We start from the raw sequence: 27,365 nt of genomic DNA, 5'->3' as shown, positions 1-27,365 counted from the left end.
ATTAAGTCTTTATATTTATTTTTCATGCTATATACAGTGCTTCTATTGGATGATTCAAAATTCTTGCAACTCAAATTAAGTGTTAATTTATCATTAATAACTTGACAGAATTTGATTTGACTGCTATAATAGCAGGCATTCGTTATCTCTAGATACCAAAAAAGTTGTTATATGCTAGGTTTCACTTACTAATAGTATTTTGTTTACAATGAGGCAGCATGCTTTTTTCCCAGTCGCAGCATGGTTTAGTCTCACTTGCCCTAATCTCAGAAGCACTAATGGTCACTTGCCCTAATCACATATACCCTAATACGAATGCTTGCCCTAATAGCATATGCTCAGATTTACATGGATGAACTTATTATATAAAAAAAAAAACTTTTGTAAGACTTGAACTTTCATACATTTTTTTTAATAAATGGTTCTATCATTCTATGCTCTATTATGCCTTAATGAATGCTTGCCATAATAGTGACCTGCCCTAATCATGTCCCAATGGTAATGGGGGTGCTACTGTCAGTTGCACCAAGTATATGTATACAATTGTATACCTTCAATCCCTTTCACTCTAATGACCCTTTAGAAGGGGTTGATGAGCAAGTGAGGTAACATCCCCGGTGTTTCCATCTGCATTTGTCGACCTAAGAATTCGTTCAAATAGTAGCCAAACATCAGCATGACGTTTGCTCTTTATAGCAGGGAATAAAATCTATTACAGCTATTATTATATTATAATATTAATATTTATTGTGGCGGCTGGTTCAGGAGCTTACTAATACCATCATCAGACCATGCTGCTGCTGCCAAGTTTTTATCCTGGATCTGGGATTCTTTGTGCAGTATGCACAGAGTGCAAATGTTTCCATTTCTTTTTTATTCTCTTTCCAGATAAATCAAAATCAACTTACAATCACCTGTTCCAATTAATTCAACAGAAAGCATTGCAAATCAAGACAACATTTCAACCAAGAAAATTCCAAGTTGATCACGAAAGTGCTGTGATCAGATCCATAGAAGAAACATTTTCTGATACTGATATTAAGGGTTGTTTATTTCATTTCAATCAAGCAATTTGGTAGAAAGTACAATATTTAGGATTATGACTGGCATACACTGAGGAACAAAATGTCAGAAAGTTAGTGAAGTCAATGGTGGGATTAGCATGTTTCATTAGAAGAACTAGAGGAAGCTTGGGAAGGAATCATTCGAGAACATCCACGCCAGAACATCCTTCATATGAAACATGTGAAGAGTTTGTTTTTTGTTTGTTTTGTTTGGTTTTTAGGAGCATTAGCAACTAAAGCCATATTGCTCCGGGGATATGCGGTGGTCATTCCCTGACCTTTCCGCATCCTCCGTATTTGGTGGGCACGGGCTCGAACCCCAGTCTAATCAAGAAGCGTGTGCTACGCAGTGCTGCTGCTCCTGCCCACCTGGCTTCGGAGGCACCAAAGAAGAGTTTATAAAATACTTCGAAACAAATTGGATGACCCACTACTCACTTTGCGCAATCATTGTGGAATGGTGCCTCCATAGCCAGGTGGGCAGGAGCAGCAGTGCATAGCACACACTTCTTGATTAGACCGGGGTTCGAGCTCGTGACCACCAAATACGGAGGATGCAGAAAGGTCAGGGAATGACCACCACATATCCCTAGAGCAAAATGATCTTAGTTGCTAATGCTCCAAATAACAACAACAACAACATTGTGGAATCATCATGCTAATTTTGGTCCTCTGACAATAAATCACGTGGAAGGATGGCATTATGCTTTAAATAAATCTGTGAGGCACCATCATGTTAATATATGGAAGATGATTACCCATTTTAGGCAACAAGCTAACTTTTAGAGAATACTAGGATTAGTAAATGGTGGAAATCTTCCACCTTGTAAAAACTGTAAATACGAGGACAGTAATAAAAAATTAATGAAATTAAGAGCGGAGAAACAAAGCGGGGACATTGATTTACACACATTTATTGCAAGCAGCTGGTTACTTTCTTCCACTAAATGATTAGTACAATTTAAACTTCAATAATTTGTATTTGTATTTTAAACATAATTTGTATTTGTATAAAGAAAATAAATTGATTATTATTTTGATGTTATATTTGTTTTTTTTTTTCATTATGTTTTTGAAGTCCATTTTTATCGCCTCCAAAAAAATAAGATACGGTTACACACACAACAGAAATGTGATTAGGGCAAGTGGGACATAGAGCATATACTTTTAGGGTAAGTGGGAAATAAGAGCTTAAGCTATTAGGGCAAGTGGAATAATGTCCATAGCACATGGATGTAACTAAACATCTAATGATCCTCAGATTCTTATCTTTCAGACAACTTAAAAAAAAAAAAAAAGAGTTGTACTGTATACACTAATTGATATACTGGAAAAATTAAAAGTCAATATCATATCAGGAATAATAACAAATAGCTATTCAAACACTTTTCTTTCTCAACGAAGAAAAGAAATGAAAAGAGTGAAGGTGAAAATGTTTGTGCTTAGATTTGAGGACACTCAATATTTATTGCAACCTCTATTATTATAATAATGTTTATAATAATAAAAATAATTCAGCTAAAACATTGTAATCCTATTATAATTTAATAATAATTGTAATGAAATATAACATGCTTTGCATATCTTTTGAAAAAAAAAATATGGAATACTATTGAACCTCCAAAATCATGCAATCTCGAATTTAAGAATCAGCTGGATTTCGGAAGGTCATATTACATTTATTTAAAATAAACACACACACACACACACACACACACACACACACACACACACACACACACACACACACAAGTAAAGAATTTCAATAGTGCAACTTATCTTAAATATGCAAATCCTACACAGAGAGAAAAGTAACACAATATCTGGAAAAGTATTATATTGTAAAGTATAGTAAAAATAAAATTTTTCCCTTCCAAATATATACACAGTTGGTGAATCAATGCCAAAAGATTTGTACAACAGTCCCTCCAAAGTCCCACAGTCAAATTTCTCTTACAATGAACCAATTTTCTTTTCAACAATAACTAATGAACTATTCTTGTATTTTGAACCACACAATCTTCTGGACCACCTGCTTTCTGCTAAGCAGTATGCAAGCAAATGCAAGTGGCTGAAATTTGCTATGTGCCAGTATGAATTCAGTAATAGAGTTTTTTAGGAGCATCAACGATTAAGGCCATATTGCTCAGTGTATATACTGTCTGTAAATTGTGTCCTGAGGTTGATTTTCTGTCTGCCGAATGAAAAACTGAGTTTCTGGGACCACGTTACCCTCACCTGAGACCGACTAACTTAGCCATGTAGTGAAAAAGGCCCATAAAAATTTCTTCCATCATCGATGGGACTCTAACTTGGGTCTTTTCGACCTGGTGCAGGGAAGAAGGCGATTCTACTGACTGCTGATTTGAGTACTAGATCAATTTTTTAATAATTTGATCCTTTTTCCTACAATAAGCAAAAACAATGTTCAATTGGTAAAGTGCAATTTCTTAAAAATTAATCCTGATGTTCTTTACCAACAGCCCAATGCTTCTCATTCAAATCATAAGATCCAGAAACTTATGTTTAATTGCAAATTATAAACAAATCGAAAATCTTGTTCATAAATAGCAGCAGACAGTCCCATGACCTTTCAAAATTTACTGATGAAGCTGGAGCATGGTACAAACTATTGATATAAACTTAAACCTGAGCAGAAACCCCTATTGTGCACAATCTTCACCAGCTCATCAGAGATGAACTGTTGGAGATTGTGGTCAGAGAACTAAATTTGCAGATTCTCAAATGGTTTGCATTTGCCCATTTTTCCCAAAATATCTAGAAAATGGTTGGTGCTGGATAGCAGACTGCCAGATTTTGGAGGTCCAACCATAGTTTACTGGTCAGACCTTCCAAATTAATCTAAATTAATATTATATTATAATCATTAAGATCAAAATCAGCAATTTATAGGAAATACAGAATAAGTTTCAAATATATATGAAATATAGGAAAAAATACTGTAAAAGCACTTTATACAGAAATACACAGTGATTCTCAAAGCACTTTTGTTCACATGCTACTATAACAATTCATGGGTCAGATTCATGAACTGATTTAGCTCATTTAGATTTACTTTTCCTAAAACTGTATTTTAAAAATAACTTTCCTAACAATGAAGTAACTTTAGTATATTGAAAAGTATATTATTTAGTTTATTATTATTTTCCTATATATCTTTAAAACCAGCATGATTTTAAAAGAACAAATTCAGTTACCTACAAACTGTCTAGAGAAGCACTACTTTCAACACCTTTCAGTGATGTTTGTTTAAAAGCAGTAAAAAAGAAAAAAAAAAAAAAAAAACTTTTGTTTTTTTATCTTGAAAACAAACCAGGGGAAGTTTGTTTTATCTTGAAGTTTATTCTCACTATCTACTGCCACAAGTATACACATTTACTCATGAGTTAAAATTCTGCTGGCTGGACTTCAGATAATTCCAAACATTAGTAAGAAACCTTCTATCTGTTCCTCACAAATAACTTTCAACTACACTGAAATAGACAAGGGCCACCAGTTCATAAATCAATGATCTCCTCAACCACTAATAACCAGTGGAAGATGGAATAATAAAAATAATATATATAGTTCTCTGAGCAGGGCAGATGAGCTGCCAGGACAGCACATGGAGTTTTGTTGATGATATACATGAATTTTGCTAGCAGGGATAGGGAGGCAATTATTCTGTTGTACAAGGTCTACTTCTTTTATGCAAGGATTATTCAAATGAAACACACTATTAGAATAAATATCAGGATATGCAAAGAATGAGTGGCCACACCCAATGTAAGGACAACTGAACTTTCAATAATCCAAAAGGTGTTCTCTAGGAATGTTGAACAATTAGGGGAGATGGATACACAACAAAGCGGAAACGTTGGCTATAATTTACATGCTATGAACAATATCAATAGGTCAAACATGTCCAACATGTCTTGATGTTAATTTTTTTTTGACTTACATTCATAACCTGGATGACATAGTCACCACGGGACAACCACGCATGATGCTGTATTCCATTTGTTACACTCCTCCAAAAAATTTAAAATATTAGATGTTTATTGCCAATTACAAGCTCAAGTGCATCTATAATAATTTATAATTAATCCCAATGAGAACTGACGAATACCATTTACATGTGCTGAATAAACTTTCAACAAAAAAATATTTAATCTTGGATTTGTCCAAATATTAGCATTCTAGATGTTAATATTTCCCAAAGTACTGGTTGAGAGTGACATGGCCCAGCAGCAAACACACTATCACAATCCATTCTGAGAACACTGGTACTAACCTCTCATTTCCAGCATAGTCAAGCACTCTTTTAATAGTTAGCATTAACAGTGACATATGATGCAAGAAAGCCAGCTTATACAGCATCAGCTAAAAAAAAGAAACACTTCCCATTTCACCTATCCATTCACTCCAAAAGGTTTGTCCAGTTCTTCCTTGAATTTATTTAAGCTATCAACTTCCACAATGACAGATGGAAGTTTGTTCCAGCAATTAACCACCTGCTGGCTAAAGGCTGTTGTTGTTGATGTTATTTAAAAGCTATTGGCACAAGAGCAGCTTAGGCTATAATGTGCCTAGCCTAGGTAGGAGAGTTTTGGCTAAAGGAAAATTTCTGCACGTCTATTCTGAAATTCTTTCCTCAATTTGAATTTGTGTCTCCCCAAGTGCATAATCACAGCAAGAGGAAGGATCCCATCACTACTGAGCTTGCTCAAACCATTCAAAGCCTTAAACATCTCAATCAGATCACCTTGCATGTGCCTAGTTTGTGCTGTTCACTTTCTTAGCCAACTAGCTCAGTTAACAGAGATCTCAACTGGTAGAACCTAGATAATCAGGGTCCAATTTTATCTTCAATAAAGTATAACAATTAATAAACCATTAGGATAATGGTTTAGCATACTGGCTTTTAGTTTCAGCTGTATTTCCACTGTTTAGCATTAGCATGTGATGCAAGAAAGCAAGCTTATGCAGCATCAGCAAAAAAAAAATTCCCCATTTAAACCATCCATTTGCTATAAAGGTTTGTCAAGTTCTTTCTTGAATTTAAGCTATCAATTTCCACAATGACAGATGGAAGTTTGTTCCAGCAATCAACTGCCTGCTGGCTAAAGGCAAACTTCCTCATCTATTCTACAAATGTCTTTCCTCAATTTGAATTTATGCCCCCCTCAGGTTCATAATCTGAACAAGAGGAAGAATCCCATCAACACTGAGCCTGCTCAACCCATTCAAGGCCTTATACATCTCAATCAGATCACCTCGCAGGTGCCTAGTCTCCAGATGCTTCAATTAGCAGAACTTATAGCCTTTCGTGGTAAGAGGACCCCTTCATTCCCCTAACCAATCTTGTTGCCCTTCTCTGTACTTGTTCTAGCAACTCTACATCTTTCTTAAAATGAGGCCTCCAGACCTGTACGCAGTACTCAAGGCATGGCCTGACCATTGCCTTATACAAAGCGATAATCACCTCCTTTTCCCTACTAGCAAAATCCTGTATATCACTGACAAGATCCCATTATCTGCTCTGACAGCCTGTCTGCACTGCTCTGAAAACTTCATATCTGACTGCACAATTACCTCAGTTCTTTTTCATTTTCTACCAACCTGAGTGTAGTATAATACAGTTGGTACATTTCTCTGGGGTTACTTCTACACATATAAGTACTTTGCATTTGTCAATATTAAACTTCAGTTGCCACTTCTCATCCCATTTTCCCAACTTTTCTAGATCCTGCTGCAGTAGCATACTGTCATTAACAACTCTGCCAACCTTTGTATCATCTGCAAACTTTGACACTAAGCCTGATATACCTTCATCAATATCATTGATAAATATACAAAACAACAATGGGCCCAACACCAAACCCTGTGGGACTCAACTAATAACATTAGTCCACAAAGAGCAGTGTCCATTGATTACCACTCTGTCTTCTCCCACTCAACCACCCTTTTATAGCAAATGTAGCAAATTGCCCTTAATGCCATACTGCTCCAATTTGTACAGTAGTCTTCGACATACAACAGTATCAAAAGTTTTACTGAAATCCAAGTATATGATATCAAATTTTTTTGCATCCAGTTCCTTTGTGACCACATCATAGTACTCAATCAAATTGGTCAGACTGATGTTTAATCTCATGTGTCATTGATTTTAATTATTTATCCAAATTTTAAAATCAAAAGATTAATAACACATTTAGGCATTAAAAATTAGAACAACATTTGGACAAGTATAATTGATCATGTCATAAAATTATTCAAATATTAAATTGTTTACAGATTTTTTTTTACACACACTTCAAACAGATAAGGTACTAGAACCTACAGAATGTGGTAGGCTCTAATACCTTATGTGCATGAGTTGAAGGCTATAATTTACATGCTATGAATAAAGATCTAAATATACAGTAGGAAATGGCATAAGAGAAAACAAGACTGTGTAGAGAAACATGGCAGGATATTTATTCTAAACTAAGAAAATTTACATGAAAATGTATTATTATTTTAACACCCAAAATTTTGAAACTATGTTGCTCCTTTCTTCTAAGGCTGCAATATATTAAAGAGATATTAGTATTAATAGTGGCAAATGATGCAAGAAAGCAAGCTTTTACAGCATCAGCCAAAAAAAAAGAAAGAAAAAAAGTGCTTCCCATTTCACATATTCATCCCCTCCAAAAGTTTGTCTAGTTCATCCCTGAATTTATTCAAGCTATCCACTCCCACAACATCAAATGGAAGTTTGTTCCAGCAAACAACCACTGATTAAAGGCAAACTTCTGTGCACAAATTCTGTAACCATCCTTCCTCAATTTGAATTCATACCCTGTCATGTGTGTAGTCTGAGCAAGAATCCCATGAGCAGTGAGCTTCCTCAATCTATTCAAAGCCTTAAACACCTCAATCAGATTAGCTTGCAGGTGCTTAGTTTCCAGACGATGTGCAATCTGCAGAACTGACTATACAATTACCCCAAAGTCTTTTTTCATTTTCTACTACCCTGAGTGTAGTGGCACACAGTTGGTAAGTTAATCTAGGATTACAGCTATCTATGTGCAGCTCTTTGCATTTGTCAATTTAAATCTCAATTGCAATTTTCTCAGCATAACTGCCTAATTTTTGTAGATCTTGTTGCAGTAGCATACCATCATTACTTTCATTAACCACCCTGCCAACCTTCATATCATCTGTAAACTTAGACATTAAGCTTGATATACCTTCATCAATATCATTAATAAATATGGAAAACAACAATGGGCAGAGCACTGAACCCTGAGGGACTCGCTGATAACATAAGTCTCTGAAGAGCAATATCCACTGATAACTCTCTCTCTCTTCTACCACTCAACCATCCCTTTATTCATAGCAGTAACTTGTCCTTAATGTAACACTACTCCAATGTGTTCAACAGTTTCAAAAGTTTTCCTGAAATCCAAGTACTGTATATGCTATCAAAATTATTTTTTGCATCCAGTTCCTTTGTTACCATATCACAGTATCTAATCAAATTGGTCATAGCCAATCATATAAATCAGTAAGCTAAGATATAAAGGTTATCTGAATTAAAAGAAACAAAATAAAAATCAAAATTATAATAAAATAAAACTTCTTTTACGTATATACAAGAATAAATAGTTGTTTATAGGGATAAATGGATAGGGTACATACTTTAATACAGAAATCTCGTGATAAAAAATATACAGAACAAGTGGTTCAAAATTTTAATCATTTGAAATCATCTAAAATTCTCCTCATTTAATTTCAATGGTATCAATTACAAGCAATTAACTGTGATACACCTAAATTCATATAAATATCCAATACAAGGGATTTTTTTTTCAAACACCAATGTTCTTAGAACTAATTCAATTTGAAATGTTCATTTTCAAGCTATTTTCAGTCAGTAGTTTTCAAGAACACTTGAAAACAGCTACTGACTGAACATTTGAAGGTAGGAATGGGAGAGACACTCTTCTATACTGTCATGATTAAAAAAAAAAAAAAAAAAAAAAAAAAATCTACAGCAATCCTGTAGCATGGATGAAAAAGCTATATATTCCAGTTTTTTTTTGTTACTCATGATAGCAGAGGATCTTCATCCCACTCCTACCCTCAACCGTTTTGTCAATGGTTGTTTAGATCTAAGAACACCAGCACTGTCATTGAAAGAAAAATCTCCTGTATCTTTAGATATATTTATGATTTCAGATGAATTAAAATTAATTGTTGGCAACTGACTGAAAGTAAATGTGGAGGATTTCAGATGCATCAAATTGACTTTCTTCACTGTATTTTTTTTTTTATCATAAGATTCACTGTATTCAATTATAACTCATGCACACACATGAGTTATTTCATTTTATTATAATTTTTGTGTTTAATATTTTGTTACTTTTAATATACAAGTTTTTTCAAATTATATATACACTTTAAAATTTATATTTAATGAACAATATGCACCAATTTAATTTTCTTAAACTCATTTTGTAGCTTAAAAATATACAATTTTTTTTACAATAATTTAATTTTCATTTTATTTTATAGATACCTCTAAAACAATGGAGAGTACCAATTAAGTTTTGAAGAAAGAAAGGCAATTATAAAATGGTATTGGAAACATGAAAATGTCAATGAAGTTCAGCATGCTTGGAAATCATGATATGAAACAAAAGCACCCACACGTTTAACAATTACTCATTTGCGGGATAAATTTGAGGAGCATGGAACCATTCAGAATATCAATTACTTAACATGTGGCAGGAAGACGACATCAAAAAGTAATGAATACATTGAAGCTGTAAGAAATGCAATTTGTGCACCCCAAGAAAATCAACAAAACTGTGTTCACAAGAGCTAGGTTTAAACCATGCAAGTGTTTTTAGAATTAAGTCATTTATACCTTGATTAGTGCATGCAATCCAGGAAGATGATCCAGATCTACAAATGCAATTTTGTGAGCATTACAAAAAAAAAAAAATCATGCTTTTCAGGATACAATGCATGGTCAGATGAGGCCACATTTAAAATGAATGGCCATATAAATTGTCACAAATGTGTTCGCTGGGCCACTAAAAATCCATATATCACTCTACAGAAAGGTGTCGATCTACCAGGAATTACTGTGTGGATGGGGTTCTCTTCACGTGGAATAATTGGTCCCTATCAATTCAATAGCATTGTTAATGGAAAAAATTATCTGGATATGTTGAGGGATTGTGCTGTACCAAAAATCAGAGACATGTTTGCAGACAGTGGTATATTTTCAACAAGATGGTACACCTCCACATTATCATACAACTGTGCATGATTATCTTGATAATGAATTTCGTGATCGTCGAAAATGGATAGGTTGTCAGGGTAGTGCTTTTGAATATCCTCCAAGGTCGTCAGATCTCACCCCTTTAGATTTTCTTTGCTTGGGGATGCTTGAAAAATCGGGTTTACAGTCACAAACCACAAATGAAATGAAAATTCAACAGCAAGCAGAAAACATTTCACCTGATTTGTGCATTTCGGTATGTAGATCTGTTGAAGATAGATGCCACTCATGCATTACTGTTGATGGAGGGCATTTTGAACAATTAAAGTAAAGTTTATCTTGCAAAAAAAATTTTTTTTGTCTTCAAAGTATCAAAAAAAAAAAAAAGTACATTTGTATATATTGTTCATTAAATATAAATTTTTAAAGTGTGTATACATAATTTTGAAACACATTGTATATAACCTTTATAACTTATTGATTAATATCCTTTAATATATTGCAGCCTAAAAATAGAATGAGGCAGCTCCCAGAATGTCAGGTGTTAATAATAATCCCTGAATTCTCATCATCCCCCAAATCAATTCATGTATTCCCTTAGTTCAAAATAAAATTGTTCACGTTTCTCTATGCAGTCTTGTTTACTTTTATAACAAGACACTGGATACTTTCTGACATTACACTTGAATTTCTAAAGACTGCAATTATTGAGAAATGTATGTGAAAGGAAGTTTTTCCAGTAGCTAAGTCAAACAACGAAGAGAAAAAGTTGAGTTTGGAAGAGTGGCAAATTACAGACACCAATGCAGAAGAAAAATAACCATGGACGTATGTATTGAAAAATGCATGCAGCAGAATGAAAAGAATGTAAGAGATGGGTCACTAATTAACATGACTTCCTTCTTTTGAATAGTCTAGAAGCTCCCTGAGAGAGGTTTTGATGGGGGAGGGGGGAACCAGATATGGGAACAACATTCCACAGAAGGGCAGATTTGAGGTTTGCAGGATAAGTAGACGTTTAGATGAAAAGTAATCCCAAGAGTGGGGAAAAAATTATTTTTATGATGCACAGGAAGCAATATTTGTGATGTGCTTATGCCAAGAGAAATTATAAGTCAGGGTGAACACTAATAGGGATATGTCATCTTATCTAGAAAGATGGGTGTCATCGAAGAGAAGCATGCTATCACCAGCAAAACTACAAATAGGTTTGGGAGAAAAAACTAAAATATGGTAAAACCAGATTAGTTAAAGTACAAAACAGAAAGCCATCAACCAACACTCACAGTAAGTAGTCAGAGAAAAATGGCTAACCAAATGAAAAAAAAAAAAAGATCAGACGGCAGTCCATAAGGTGAAAACTTGTTTAGATGACTAACATTTCATGCCAAATGCAATCAATAGTCTTGGAAGTGTCAAGAGAAACTGCTTGCATTTCACTAAGGTTCTCCATCAAATTTGTCCAAAGAAGAGTAACATAAACAAATATGTCACCAGTGGTGCAACATGATACAATCCATATTGGCAATCATTGATTGGAAGAAGGTTTTAAGACAGTTTAAGAGTTTATGGTTTTCTCCATTACTTTGGAAGGAATAAAGGTGAGTACAATGGGGTGATAATTGGAAGGGAGGGAGGGATCTGTTATCCTTTCTAGGAACTGGCTAGATATGAGCAAATTTTCATGTAGAAGGAAAAATGCTAGTGTAAAAAGGCAACACAGAACATCAGCAACCAAAAATACAGATTTTGAGAACAAGTGGAGAAATATCATGGGACCTAGAGCATCAAGAATGTTTAGAATTCTTCTAACATCCTTCTGTCAGAAGACCATGGGAGACACTGATTGCAGGGTTTGATACAGTTGGAGGTGATGTATCAAGAAGATTAATGCAAGAAAAAAAGGATGCTAATAAGTCAGCTTTGCTTTAGCTGAGGATGCAATAGAAGTATTGATAACCAGAAGTTGCAGACAATAGCTTCAGCAAGAGATCAAAATGCTTGACCGCCATGTGGACAAGAAAGTTTTGTACTCTTAGCCTGTTCAAAATCTAAGTTTGGAATGATGCATAACTGTTTTATAATTGTTGCAAAGTCTAGTATAGGGCAGAAAATGAAGCTGGGGATTTGGATGTAAAGCAATTGCAATATGCTAGATTCTTATCTTGAGCAGCATACTTATTGGAAAACCAAGATTTAGAGAAGGATGAGATATTAGGGTGGAACATTGAATAAAGGATTTCATCCCCACAAGAATGATTTCAGTGACATGATCAAAGCAAACACTAGGATCAGGAATGCTTAAAACAGTAATCCAATCATGGAAAGGAATAACAGAAATCATGCAGATCATCCATTTTTCATTCTTGTAATGCTAAAGGACATGAGGCTGGAAATTGGAGGAGGGGGACTCCACTGAAGAAGAGAACCACCATATTGTGATCTAAGGTACCTAGAGGCCCACTTATATTAACTATATACTTTGAAAGGTTGTTGGTGTTAAAAAGGTCAAGCATGTGGGTACGTGACTAGGATTGTATGATATTCTAGCAGGTAAGCAAACAAGTTCTGTAAAAAAGTAAAGTGCAGCCATTATCAACCCACTGCAGGATGGAAGCCTCCTCAACAATTCATGCTGAGGGAAATGGACCATAATCCGCCACGCTGGTCCAGTGCGGGTTGGCAGATTGACCGTATTCAGTAGTCAGGGGCTTGAACCCCGGTCTACTCAAAGAGCGTGTGCTATTGCACTCCTGCTCCTGACCACTCGGCTACGGAGAAGTTCTGTAAGGTCGTTAGCAACTGTAAAAGCCATGTGACAAGCTGGGTCCATGTAACTAGAAAAGTGAAGCCAGCTGGAGTTACGAATGCTAAAATCACCAAAGAAAATTAGATTGGAAAAAATAGTTTCCAAGAAAAGAAGTCAGAGTTCTGAGTGATTAGTGGACTTGGAAGATTGATAGGAGCAACAGATAAATTTGAAAGATTGGGATAGAGAGATTTTAAGCCAAAGGAAATAAAGAGAGGTTCTGGATGAGGAAATCTCTGACAAGGAATATCAAAATGGAAATATGCACCAGCACCACCCTTTAAAGTGAAAGGAACCATAGACCAAATAACTTGGAACAACTGAGATGAGTAGTGACTAAGGCAACTGACAATTAGGACTCCAATTAAAAGAAAAAAAAAAAGTGAGGGAGAAGGGAGCCTGGAATATCGTAAATGGAATCACTGAGACTGGAACTGAGATCACATATTTGTCAAATGAATGAGGTAGTTTAGATCTTTTTGCAGATAAGTCTGTTCTATTAGTTTGACAAGTAATGATGCATTTAATAATAAAGCAAAAGTTAAGTTTAAAGCTGTACTCTCAAGAAATATTAGATCTCGGCATTTTGCCCAACATAACCTCAAAAGATATGACTGACACTGCATGACAGAGAAGGATGGCTGCAGGTTGGATGTATAAAAATTTACCTTCAGCAAAAGGGTGGCAGATTGTTGGAACAAAATCCAATCTGGTTTTGTGGAGGTGGGTAGTTTGAATAAATTCAAGGAAGAACTAATTAAACTGCTAAAGGGGATGGACAAGTAAAATGGGAAGCTTTTTTTTTTCTTTTTTTCTCCTCGGCTGATGCTGTATAATCTTGTTTGCCACTACTAATAATAACTACAGAGAAGTAGAGGGGTTTACAATTATTTCAACAATGAATACAATCATTAACCATATTTACCAACCAATATGGATTTGAACCACTATCTACTTAAACATGTACATTAGTGCATTGTCACATTTGGCTTGGCTACATTGGGCTTTTTTTTAGTACTTGAATATAGATAACAAAATGTAAAAACTATTTATAATATTGCTTTTCTAATTCAATATTAGTATTAGTAATGGCCACATGGTGCAAGGATGCCTATGGAATATGCTGCACCAACCAAAAATAATAATAATTAAAAAAATAATAAATAAAATAATAAGAAAATTTTTAAAAAATAATTAATAAGAGAAAAGGAAATCTAGACAACCTATGCATTTCCCTCCTCCCATAGGTAATTATCCAGCTGACCTTTAAATTTCTCCACTGTCAGCCTCCAACACCCAAGTAGGTAACTTATTCCAGTAATTTATAACTCGCTGGCTAAAAGAAAGCTTCCTGCAGTCCAGTCTAAACATCTCCCCCTGTAACTTGAAATTATGTCCCCTAGTTCTAGAATCATTTATAACCATGGAAATTTCATCCTCATTCATAATATTGTTTAACATACGTTGCTTTATGTCAAGAAATTGGGTTCAATGACTGGTGATAGAAAAATGGAATACCATTTAACTACCAAAATCATGAGTGCATGCCAAACAAAGTTCATACAAATTTCAATTCTGTAATAACAAGAAGTTGCAACAATACAGAGTAGAAATGAAAATTCCAGAAGAAACATAACCCAATTATAAAATACAATCGCTAGAGTCATTATATCTCTTTTTACCTATGGATTGTGTGTATGCGCACACACACCCTGCAACACGAGGAATGTAACAGGCAAGGGCTTCTTCCATGTCATTGTGTGTCTTATTACTAATGTTGCACTAGTACACAGTAACCACTCTTAATGAGAGAGAGAGAGAGAGAGAGAGAGAGAGAGTCAATGAAGCTGAGAACTGCCATTGCAGCATAATATATCGTGAGTTAGGAGTTCCCCATGATAGGCAAATTAAAGCTAAGACACCAGACTAAATCAATCCAAAATCTGCCAACCCACACTGGACTAGTGTGGCAGATTATGGTCTATTCCCTCAACATGACTTCAAAACAAAATAAACAGCCCTCATTCTCCAGAAGCCTGCAAGCTGCTACCTACAGTAGCAGGTTTGTTATTTGGTTTTTAGGAGCATTAGCAACTAAAGCCATATTGCTCCAGGGATATGCGGTGGTCATTCCCTGACCTTTCCGCATCCTCAATATTTGGTGGTCACGACCTCGAACCCCGGTCTAATCAAGAAGTGTGTGCTACGCACTGCTGCTCCTGCCCACCTGGCTACGGAGGCACCTACGGTAGCAGGAAGACCAGCTGAAAAACATCAGTTGTGACATCATCAGTTTATGTAAGATTTGAAGAAAAGGTGAAGATTTGGTCAAACTAGAAGATGGACATTGGCTGTACTACAAAGGAACAAATAATGGACAGTGTGGTGGAATTCCTGATTAACAAAAGACTAACATATTTAACCATAAAAGTAGAAAGCATTACCAAAAGAATTGCTTGTTGTGCTGTTAAGCTAGTCGCTACTCTCTTCAAATTATTCAAGCTTATGCTCCTACAAGTAGGCATAGAAATGATGAATTTTATGAAGGTGTATTGTGCCTTTATAAGCAGGACAACTACCACTATAAAATTGTAATGGGAGATTTAAATGCAAGAATTGGTAAGATCCAAAACAGGGAAAGATCTGTCGACCCATATAGAACTGGAAAAAGGGATGATAAAGGTATTCTACTTATTGAATTTGTGGAGGAACAAAATCTGTTCACCATGAACACATTTTTCAAAAAAATAAATAAATACAAAAGGCCCAATGAAAACTGATATGGAAGAGCCCTCTTGGAAATACTAGTAAAACTGACTTTATACTGACAAATAATTTTTTAATAAAAAATAAATGCTCACAGCATAATATATTGTGAGTTTAAAATACACTATAAAATATATATACACCATACTGAACTCATAATGAAAAACTATAAAAACCACAAAGTGTAAAGGCATCGTTGTGACTGTATCTCATATTGCGACTACCTTCAGAAGTTACCATGTATTGCACTACTTCGAATAAGCAATGCTTCACTAATAGAGAAAACTATTAGTTACTTATTTTCAGTGGGCCCCACCACCCAGACAGCATCATTTCAAAGCCTGTTGGCCTATCGTCAGTGGGTGGGCACCAGGTTACCTGGTGCCCACCCACTGACAATAGGCCAACAGGCTTAACCTGCCTTTACACTGCTTAAGTAGTGTAAAGGCTTTACACTACTTATGTAGTTTTTCATTATGAGTTCCCTAAGATGTATTTAAATTGATATCTTACACTGATAAATAATAAAACAATATTCACTGACTACTCAGTCTTGAACCATTTTAATGTTGGAAACAACCATCAGTTACTGAGAGCAAAAATCACAATTGATTGCAAGAAAGAAATTGGTCAAGTCAACTACTGAAAAATCATCAAAACTTTGAACTAGATCCTGACGATAGGCCAACAAGCCTTGAAATGATGTCGTCTGGATGGTGGTGGTGCCCACTGAGAATAAGTAACTAATAGTCTACTCTATTAGTGATGTGTTACTTATTCGAGGTAGTGCAATACATGGCAACTTGTGAAGGTAGTCACAATATGAGATACAGTCAAATCGATGCCTTTACACTACTTATGTAGTTTTTCATTATGAGTTCCCTAAGATGTATTTACACCGATATCTTATACTGATAAATACTAAAACGATATTCATTGACTGCTCAGTCTTGAACCATTTTAATGTTGGAAGCAACCATCAGTTACTGAGAGCAAAAATCAAAATTGATTGCAAGAAAGAATGAAAGAAACTGGTCAAGTCAACTACTGAAAAATTGTCGAAAGTTTGAACTATACCCGTCCAATCTTTTTATGTGTTGCAAAACCTTCCTGACACAGATATTTCAATGAATAATGAAAAAGTCACTGATTCTATTGTATACACTGCCTATGCCCTTGCACCTACTGAAAAACAAGCAAAACCAACCAGAATATCAAAAGAAACAATTGCCATGACAATAAATGAAGCAAATTAGTAACGTAAAAAAAAAAAAAAAAAAAAAGGGTAAAATATGTAGAAATGAGCAAGACCATAAGAAAGCAACACAAAAGAAATGCACAAGTTCAACTCTGATTTCGTCAAAAGAACACTAGAAGAGAATTATTAGTCAAGAGCTAAAGAAAACAAAATGAAAAAAATGTTATATACAAGAGCCAAATGTTCACTTTGAAGTTTGAGAATGGCGCAACAACAAATCCTAAAACGAGTGGAAGAATTTTATTCAAATCTTTTTAAGGATAAAGAACAACTGGATCTAACACCAGATGAAGAAGCTGTACCAGAAATTTTGGTAGAAGCAGAAGATGCTTCTACCAAAGATGCTTCTATGTAAAGTTCTAGCCAGATTATTCAAAATGCCTTGTACAGTGGCGGACAAAAGAACTACATCACTTGTGAATTTTGCAAATAATGTTTGTGCTGCATTGTGGGTTGCAGAAATGTTTGAAATGCATTTGTTAGATGGGTTATATATCTCTGTGAATGAAATCCAATAAAAAGACTCCACCTGATATACCTAATTGCCATAAATATCTTCCCAAAGAGTAAAATGCGTTGTTGTTGTTTATTAGTTGTTGGCGCATTGGCTTCTGTGGCCATAATGCACCTCTCTTGGTTTTGATTTCCTAGTCTGGTTTCTTTCAAATTTTGGATTTAAGTAATACCTGACTTTATGAAGAGATGGAGTTCAAATGGATTCATTGACTGGTAAAATGCATAATTAATGGAAATATGAGAAATCATGCAAATTGCAATCACGACAACCAAACATACATTTTATTGCATTTACATGTACAAACTGAAATGTCTAATAGTATTATGTACTGTAAATCAGCAAAATAAATCCTCAATATTTTGTTGTTCCTCTTTGAGCTGCAATTACAGCCTTGCAACAATCTGGCTAGAGTTAATCAACTTCTGGATATACGGTTGCCCAATTTAGTGGTGCCATACCCTTACAATGCTCTCCTGCAGCTGAATCTTACTTGTTGGCTTCTTCTGAGAAATTTTAGAGGACATTATGTACCAGCAATTTTCAATAGGGTTCAAATCTTGACTGTTGCCAGGCCAGTTCAACACTGTAATGCCAGCATTTCTGAGGTATGACTGCACCACCTTAAGAGAAAAAAACAAGGGAAAACATTGGTATATGTTTTAAGCCTTGTGAAACAAGAAGACAAACTCATCATTAAATCTAAATAGCATAAAACTTACCAATTTTGCTGTGTGGCAAGGTGTGAGTCCTGTTGAAAAATCCAGTTTTGGACGTCTATGTGGTGATCCCTACTAACGGGTTTCAGGCACTCCTCCAAGATAGTAGTGTAGGTTTATGCATTCACTGTTCCATTAATAAACTTAATTTGCCCCCCCCCCTTTGCTTGTTATGCATCCCCAGACCATCTGACCAGCAGGGAACTTTACAATTGGTGTTATGCAGTCAGGATGGCATGCCTCAAATTTTCGTCTTCTGACATATCACTTCCCATCCAAGCCATGCAGGTTGAATTTCAATTCTTCAGAAAAGATGACTGTGTCCCATTGCTCTTTTGTCCATGAAACATGCGTTTTAGCACAAGCAAGTTGCTTCTTGCTCATTTGTTGGGTCAACAAAGCTTCTTCTTGGGCAACAGGCATGCAGACCACATTTCGGAAGCCGTGTTTGGATAGTTCGTGCACTTGTTTCAACACCAGAGGTCATCTCAAAGTCCAGTTTTAGATTAGGAGCACTAGCATGGCGATTACGAAGGCATAGCCATTTCGAATATTGATCTTGGGAAGTAGTAGCCACTCTCTTATGGCCCGATCCAGGTCTTCTCTTCGTATCACCAGTTTCACACTTTAATTTCAGCACCCAGGATACTGTTGACTGGTGGCAGCCTATTTTATCAGCGATAGCACGTGTAGAAAGCCCTTCCTGGGACAGAGCAACAGCTACACTTTTTTCTTGGTGTCAACTGAATATATGAAGCCATGCTTACACCTCCGCAAAACAGGATACTAATGAGTGTGTATACACTTCCAACGCCATATTTATAGAAACAGCTGATGAAATACCTTGCAATTACTGTCTGATGCAACAGAAGCATTATCTGACCCCATACCTTTGCTTTGCGACAAACAAAATGACTGTAATCAAACAATATTATTATTGCTCAAGACTCTGGGTGTGCCAAGCCCATACTCACCAGATGTGAGCCCCGGGGTTATATCTTATACATTTCACTACAAATATTACTTTTTTTAAGGTGATACAGTTTATTGTCTGCCACTTTACTTAACAAAGTACCTGTAGCATGGAAAAATGCAGAAGCCATTCTACTACACAAAAAAGGTGACAACAAAGATTTAAAAAAACTGTTGACCAATAATCCTTGTAGACAACTGGCAATTTATGCCAGTTGTCTACAAGGTTTTCACAAGATACTGTCAAGAAGAATAAGCACAATACTTGATGTGCACACAACCCAAAGAACAAGCAGTTTTCAGAAATGGCTTCAGTACAATGGATCACATCCAAACAGTGCAAGTTATAGAGTGACACAATGAATACAACCTTCCAATTATGTATGGCCTTCATCAACTATGATAAATCATTTGACTCAGCCACAAAATAAGCAATAATCAAATGCTCTAATCAACCAAGGTGTAGACAGAGCTGACATCAATATTTTCCAATCAATATATGAAAAGGCAACTGCATCAATATGAGTCAACAATGATTGAGTTCAGTTCAACATAGAAAAAGACATCTGATAAGGAGACAATCTCTCCAAAACTATTTTCTGCCTGTTTAGAAAAAATTTTTTGCAAGCTAAATTGGGATAATAAAAGACTTAAGATAAATGGAGGTTACTGAATCACTTATGAGTTGTAGATATCATTCTTTTGCCAATTATCCAGAACAATTGCAGCAAAATAATGAAGAACTGTAGCATGAAAGCAAGAAGTTCGGTTTAAAGATGAATATCAAGAAAAAGTTTTTATGTTCAAAAAATTTACCAGACCAAAGAAATTCATGGCCAATGGACAAGAACTAGAGGAAGTGGAAAGGTATGTTTACCTTGGACAAGAAATTCAATAGATGAAAACATGATGGAAATTGACCAGTGCATAAAATCAAGATGGCAAGCATTTGGAAAGCTTAAAGTATAGTCTTCAAGGCAAACTTACCACTCTGTCTCAAACAAAAAGTTTTTGATCAATATATCCACCCTGTCCTAAACATATGGTTGTGAAACATGGACACTGAATGCCAAAGGTATACAAAGACAGAGGGTCACAGAGAAAAGTATGGAATACCGAATTTTGAACATAACCAAACGAGACCAAAGAACATGTGCATGGATGCCTCAACAAACCAAGATCTGTGACATCATTGAAAGAACAAAGCACTTAAAATGGAAATGTGCAGATCACATATCAAGAAGAACTGACAAGAGATGGACCAAACAAATTTTGGAATTGATACCGCTTGACTCTAAATGCCCAAGAAAAAGACCAAAGGTGAAATAGATCAATGAAATTGTGGAATTTGCTGGTGTACAATGGCAAAAGAAAGCACAAGACCACAGTTGCTGGAAACTTGTTGAGGATGCCTTCATCCTGTAGTGGATCAAAAATGGCTGAAGATGATGATCTGCCCATCAACTATAGTATTTTGTATTCTAACTTAAGGATAAATATTGGTTCTCTTGTCCAAAATATGTCTGCGAAAGAGAGCTGGTCGCATGCATGTGAGATGTTCACATGAATATATTTTTTTAAATCTCTAAAAACAAAACACATCAAAAGAAAGATGAATACAGTATGGTGTCTTTTCAACCATTTCTACTCACGTAAAACAGATAAGCAATATATACACTACCCTATAAAACGTAACTGAATGTGCATTTTCATAGTCCTTTGGACTTTCCCAGATAAAGAAGTGACCCAGACCAGTATATCAGGAAGGAATACAAGCCAGTTGTTCTTGCAATGGCCACAGAGCCAAGATGACCGATTTCAAGAGGAGTTTTATTGTTTGATGTCATATTGCTGACAAATCAATTTATGCAACTGCTGACAGCTTACACCATCCAAAGTTGATTGCCAGCTATGTTACTGCAAAATGCAAAGTGTGGTAATAAAGTTTATAAAAGAAAAAAGTTGAAGTTCTTATGAATTTCAATTTTTTTTCTCCTGGAAATTTGCTTTCCATATAATCCAGCAATGCAGAGGACGATGCCAGAAACTTGTTTCGGACAAACAGAAAATACTCAGAAAGTTAATATGAAAATCTTGTCAGAAATCCCTGCAAAACATTAACAGTGTTTTAAGGCATCAAAAAAGATTAAGATCTGTACAAACACACTGTGTACAGAACTCCACAGCTTCAGTTTTCATGGGAGAGTGGAAAAGCATAAACCAAAAATCAAACTGCAATATTGCAGTTTCTGATTTTTGGTTTATGCTCCAGAAAGAAAAAATAAAATAAAATAAAATAAATATATATAAACAGAGACACTTGACTAAAATTTTCCTTTATTATATTATCCCCAAATATATCTTTTTTTTTTTTTTTTTTTTCATATTTACCCATACATTCTTCCCACTGTTTTTTTTTTTTTTTATTCATAATTTTTTTTTTATAGAAAGTAACAATATTCTGTCAAACAATAACAAACCAATTAAGATTACAGAACACTGTATGCATTTCCTTTATCCAATTAATCAACAAAATGATATCACACTATTTATTTCCCCATTAATCCAAAATAATTCCAAGTTTATAAGGATTTTCAATGCCAACTGGTCTTACCTTGCATGGTACAAAGAAAGCTGCAATTGATCTACAAAACAGTGGAAAGAAGCTCTGTGAAGCAACAAATCTCACTACACCCTATTCTGATCAGATGGGCAAGTGTGGGTATGGCAGTTATTTTAGAATATCTACTGCTGGACTCCACTGTGCCAATAATAAAGTTCAGAGGAAATGGGGTTAGGTTGTTTCTCATGGTATGACCTAGGACCTTTGATAGCTATCCAAAGAGCCAATACCTACTTTAACATTTTAGACAATTCCATGCTCCCTTTGATGTGGGAGTTCTTTAGTATTGACCCATGCCTAATGATATTAAGAGTAGGAGACAGGTGGAATTACTTAACAAGTACAGGTCACTGTTGAAAAAAAGCCATGAATTAGGGTTGAATTTGAAAGTGTCTGCAATTCTGCCCAGACACGATAGGAGGGAGTATATGATGAGAGCCTTGTCGATCAATTCGGCCCTGGAAAGTTTGTGTGCAAAGCTCAAGGGGTAGAATTTTTTTCAGCATGGTCTGTATTCGTTAACAAGAGAGACTGCTTCTACAGGGATGGGATATACTTAAATAGAAAGGGTGCAAGAATATTTGCTGATGCTATCGAGGCAGTGTTTAGGTGGGTCGGAAAACTGCTAGCTTGGGGGATACAAGGACTAATAGATTAACAGTAGCCACTGGCAGAGGTGAAAGTGATTCTTGCACTGTTTCTGTTAGAATGAGCAGCAGCCTGAAAAACAAGATGCAGGATATTTCAGAGACTGCTGGGAGTCATTGCAGTACAAGTAAACACATGGGTTGTGTTAGGGTAGCTAAGAATAGGAACAGGTGCATGTATACTTGCATGTACACCAATGCCAGGAGTTTGGTAAATAAATTTGATGAATTTGAGGTATTGCTCAAAACATCAAAGGCAGATATTGTTGGGATATCAGAGACGTGGTGTCACACAGATATAAGGAATGCAGAACTGGAATTTGGGGAGTACAATGTGTACACAGAAAGGAGAGACAGGATAGGAAGGGAGGAGTGGTTATGCTATTAGTTAAGAAACACATAGAAAATCCAAGGAAGTGAAGCCAGTCAACATCACTGGACAGGGCAGTGACGAGTCAGTTTGGTGTGACATAAGCATTGGGAGATCAAAATTGAGAGTAGTAGTGTGCTATAGGCCTAATGACTTTGATGAGTATAATAAGAAACTGTACAGAGAAATAGAGTGGACCAGTAAATCAGAGTGTCTTATAATGGGGGATTTTAATTTCCCAGATATTGAATGGAATTTGTGGCTTGGTCACTCACACACTAGCAGGGCTTTTGTGGATTTATTGGATGATTGTTTTCTACATCAGCATGTTCGGGAGGCAACAAGAGGGAGTAATACTCTTGATCTGATTATCAGTAGCGATTCTTCATGCATCAAGAATCTGCAGATAAAGGAACCACTAGGTGGCAGTGATCACAGTATGCTGAAGTGGGATTTACTCAAAGAGGTAACTACTATCAGGGGTAAAGGGAAGAGTTTTTGCTTTCGTAAAGGCAACTATGATGGTCTAAGATGGTATTTAAATTCTATACAATGGGAACAACTGATGATGTTACCAATAGCAAATTCAAAATCGGAAGCATTCAAAGAATTTATCTTGGAAGCTACTAGGCTTTACATACCAACTAAGAAATATTGTTCAAGGTTTAGGCCTAAATGAATGTCAGATGAATTAATGAAACATATGGCAGAGAAGAAAAATGCATGGGATACATATAAATTAATGGTGACATGGAAGCCTATGATAGATATAAGCAGGTCTGTAACCAAGTCACAAAGGAGATTAGGCAGGCAAAGACAAATTATGAGAAATCCTTGGCAAAGGATGCAAAGAAAAACAGAAAAGAGTTCTTTACCTATGTAAACTCTAGAAGGAAAGGGATGAATCAGATTGGTCCACTGGATATTGATGGGTCAACTGTTGATGATCCTGCTGAGGTGGCTAACAAACTAAACGAGTATTTTGCATTTACATTCACACATGAGGAGTTATTCAGGAAGAGGAATGCCAGAGGTGAAGTAAACTCTGGCAGTGGGCTAGATGATTTTGTAATAACTGAGAGGAAAGTGGAGGAGAAATTGTTGAGGATAAACATAAAAAAGGCACCCGGGGTGGATGGGATCTATCCAGTTATATTAAAGGAGGCAGCAAAGGAAGTAAGCAAACCCTTAGCCATAATTATGAGAGCTTTTTTGGACTAAGGAGAGGCACCCATAGACTGGAGATGTGCAAATGTGACCCCAATTCACAAAGTAGGATCAAAGGCTGACACAAGTAATTATAGACCTGTGAGTTTAACTTCTGTTCCAGGAAAATTAATGGAAGCACTGGTTAAAGAAGCACTGCAGGATCATCTATACAAGTCTTCAGTTATAGCTCGGACACAGCATGGTTTGTTGAGGGAAAGTCTTGCCTGACCAATTTGATTGCATACTATGATGCAGTCACAAAAGAACTGGATGCAGGGAATAACTTTGATATTATATATTTGAATCTTAGAAAAGCTTTTGATACTGTTGCACATGGAAGACTGCTGCACAAATTGGAGCAGTGTGGCATTGGAGACAAATTGCTGCTATGGATAAAGGAATGGTTGAGGGGGACAAGACAGAGTGTTAATCAATGGACACTGCTCATCATGGACTAATGTTATTAGTGGAGTCCCTCAGGGTTCAGTGTTGGGTCAATTGTTGTTTTCTGTATTTATAAATGATATTGATGATGGTATATCAAGCTTAATGTCCAAGTTTGCAGATGATACAAAGGGTTGTTAAGGACACTACTGACAGTATGCTGCTGCAACAGGATCCGGACAGGTTGAGCAGATGAGCTGAGAGATGGCAAATGAAGTTTAACATTGACAAATGGGAAACATATGGGAAATATACAGTTTCCCATATGTTGGTAGAGAATGAAAAGGACCTGGGGGGTAATTGTGAAGGCAGATATGAAGTTTTCTGAGCAGTGCAGATGGGCTGCAAGAGTAGCTCATGGTGTCTTGTCAATGATATACAGGAATTTTTCTAGCAGGGATAAGGAGATGATTATTCCCTTGTATAGGCAATGGGGTCAGGCCACACCTTGAATACTCTATACAGGTCTGGAGGCCTCATTTCAAGAAGGATGTAGAGCTGCTGGAACAAATACAGAGAAGGGCAACAAGATTAGTGAATGGAACAAAGGGTTGCTCTTACGAAGAAAGGCTTAAGTTTTGCAAATTACAGTGTCTGGAGACTAGGCACCGGCAAGGTGATCTGATAGAGGTGTATAAAGCCTTGAATGGTTTGAGCAGGCTCAATGCTGATGGGATTTTTCCTCTTGCTCAGAATAATCACCTGAGGGGGCATAAATTCAAATTGAGGAAAGACAGATGTAGGATAGATGTGCGGAAATTTGCCTTTAGCCAGCGGGTAGCTGGTTGGTGGAATAGACTTCCATCCCTTGTTGTGGAACTTGATAGCCTAAATAAATTTAAGGCTCATCTGGACAGGTATTTCGAATGAACGGAGGGGTGAAATGGGAGTGGTTTTTTTTTTTTTTTTTGGCTGATGCCTCATAAGCTTGCTTTCTTGCATCATATGCCTCTACTAATGCCTGTTTCAACAGGGTAATGCTCCATTGCATACAACCAGTATGGTATGGTTTGAGAATGGGTTTTTGTGAATGCACAAAGTTGAAATATCAGCACAGATTCCAAAATTGAACCCTATGGAATGAATTGGAATGTCAGGTGAGGACCAGCCCAACACATCTCACAATGGCTGCTCAACTGGTCACTGTTTTTGAGAAGGAATGGAGGACTATACCTGCTACATTTGTTAATATAAAACCCACCCACAAAGATGTGAACTGAGTTGAATGGCACTGATGTCAGATGAAACCAACACATAAAAAAGTACTGTAGCAGAGTAATGTACACTGTAAAAACATTTTTTTCATTTTAGTGCAGGAACTAATAAATTTTAATAACTTACCCTTCGCTTTGAAACTCCAAATAATGGTCGATCAGCCATGTGGGTAATAGAAGGAGAACGTTCTGGCCCACCATATACAGAATCCATTTTTATAGCCTGTAACAAATAAGTTTTAGTTACATGAGAAAGAAAAAATAAAATAAAATACATGCACACAGACACTTAACTAAAATTTTCCTTTATTATATTATCCCCAAATATATCTTTTATCATATATTTAACCATACAATTCTTCCCACTGTTTTTTTTTTTTTTTTCATAATTTTTTTTTTATAGAAAGTAACAGTAATCTGTCAAACAATAAACAAACCAATTTAGATTTAAAATTTATAAGGATTTTTAACACTAATTGTTTCTCATGAAACACACATCAGGGTTAAAATCCAATATACACATACACAACCTCTAGCAGAAAACAAAGTTCAGCAAATCAAAAGTTTGAAGGTTTAGCTACTGAACCTTAACAAAAAGCATGTTTGTTATGTTAAAAATCTTGAACTATGCATTTGTTTTTGTTATTTTCAATCAAGAAAAATAATTCGTGCTAAACAGGGTTCAGTTTTTAAGTATCATAACATTATGCATTTTATATATGTAATAAAGTTAATGAAAAAAATTAAGTTCTTTGGATTTAATTTTTCCTTGGAAATTTGGTTTCCACGTAACACTGTTATACAGCACAGTGTAAGAAATGTTGACACATTTAAATGTTTCCTAAGCAACTCCTTTATTCTTTAATTGTTACAAATGTTATGAACTAGCACACCTTGCAGCCAATTCTTTACTGAAAATAAGTTTGCAAAATTAAAAAATTCAGAATTAATGTAGTAAATAAAATAGTAGTTTTTGTGAAAAAGACAGAAACTGTTATGTTGAAGGGGGGTCAAAAGAGACAGAATCTCCATTGTAAATTCAGAGAGCTGGCATCTACGTAAAGGTTAAGAGTTAATAGTACTATGATTACACATTTAGCATATATAACACGTACTTAAAGTCATTTTGCTTCACCAGGAGGAATGCCAAATTCTGTGAATGACTTTTTATCATGATATTTGTGATCCAAGCTAATCATGTGCCATGAAGGTCAAAATAAAGTCCAGTTTAACATTCAGCAATTAGTTTATTGAATTAATAAATTCCTTTCCAGTAATGTGCTTTTATTATTTATATCATTTTGTTAAATTTTTCTGTCAAAAGAATCGAGAGAGACTTTTCCGTTACACTACTGGTTCAATTGTTACTGTTAAGTTCTTAAAAACCAATGTCTGCCATTTGCACAAACACATCAATTACTTAATTTTGTATTGAAAAATGACCCCATTAAGTTCTGGTTAATATAAACTTGAGAACTT

At 35.6% G+C, this 27,365-nt stretch overlaps 1 protein-coding gene across 3 annotated transcripts in view; it reads right to left on the bottom strand.

Annotated features, from left to right (window-relative positions):
- LOC150086898 (transmembrane protein 243-like) overlaps window positions 1-27,365 on the bottom strand; it is an 86,805-nt gene that overhangs the window by 32,126 nt on the left and 27,314 nt on the right. For all 3 annotated transcript variants that reach the window (XM_090371668.1, XM_090371669.1, XM_090371670.1), the window contains exon 2: window positions 26,014-26,109. In XM_090371668.1, the coding sequence (XP_090227794.1) occupies window positions 26,014-26,100 (87 nt within the window). In that variant the 5' untranslated portion in view covers window positions 26,101-26,109. The remainder of the gene's footprint in view (window positions 1-26,013; window positions 26,110-27,365) is intronic.

Source organism: Mastigoproctus giganteus, chromosome 4 (genome assembly GCF_048544385.1).
Source record: "Mastigoproctus giganteus isolate SK-2022 chromosome 4, ASM4854438v1, whole genome shotgun sequence".
In the NCBI taxonomy this organism is placed as follows: domain Eukaryota; kingdom Metazoa; phylum Arthropoda; class Arachnida; order Uropygi; family Thelyphonidae; genus Mastigoproctus; species Mastigoproctus giganteus.
The sequence above is the reverse complement of the archived record's forward strand: the minus strand, read 5'-3'. Positions and strand labels throughout refer to the sequence as shown.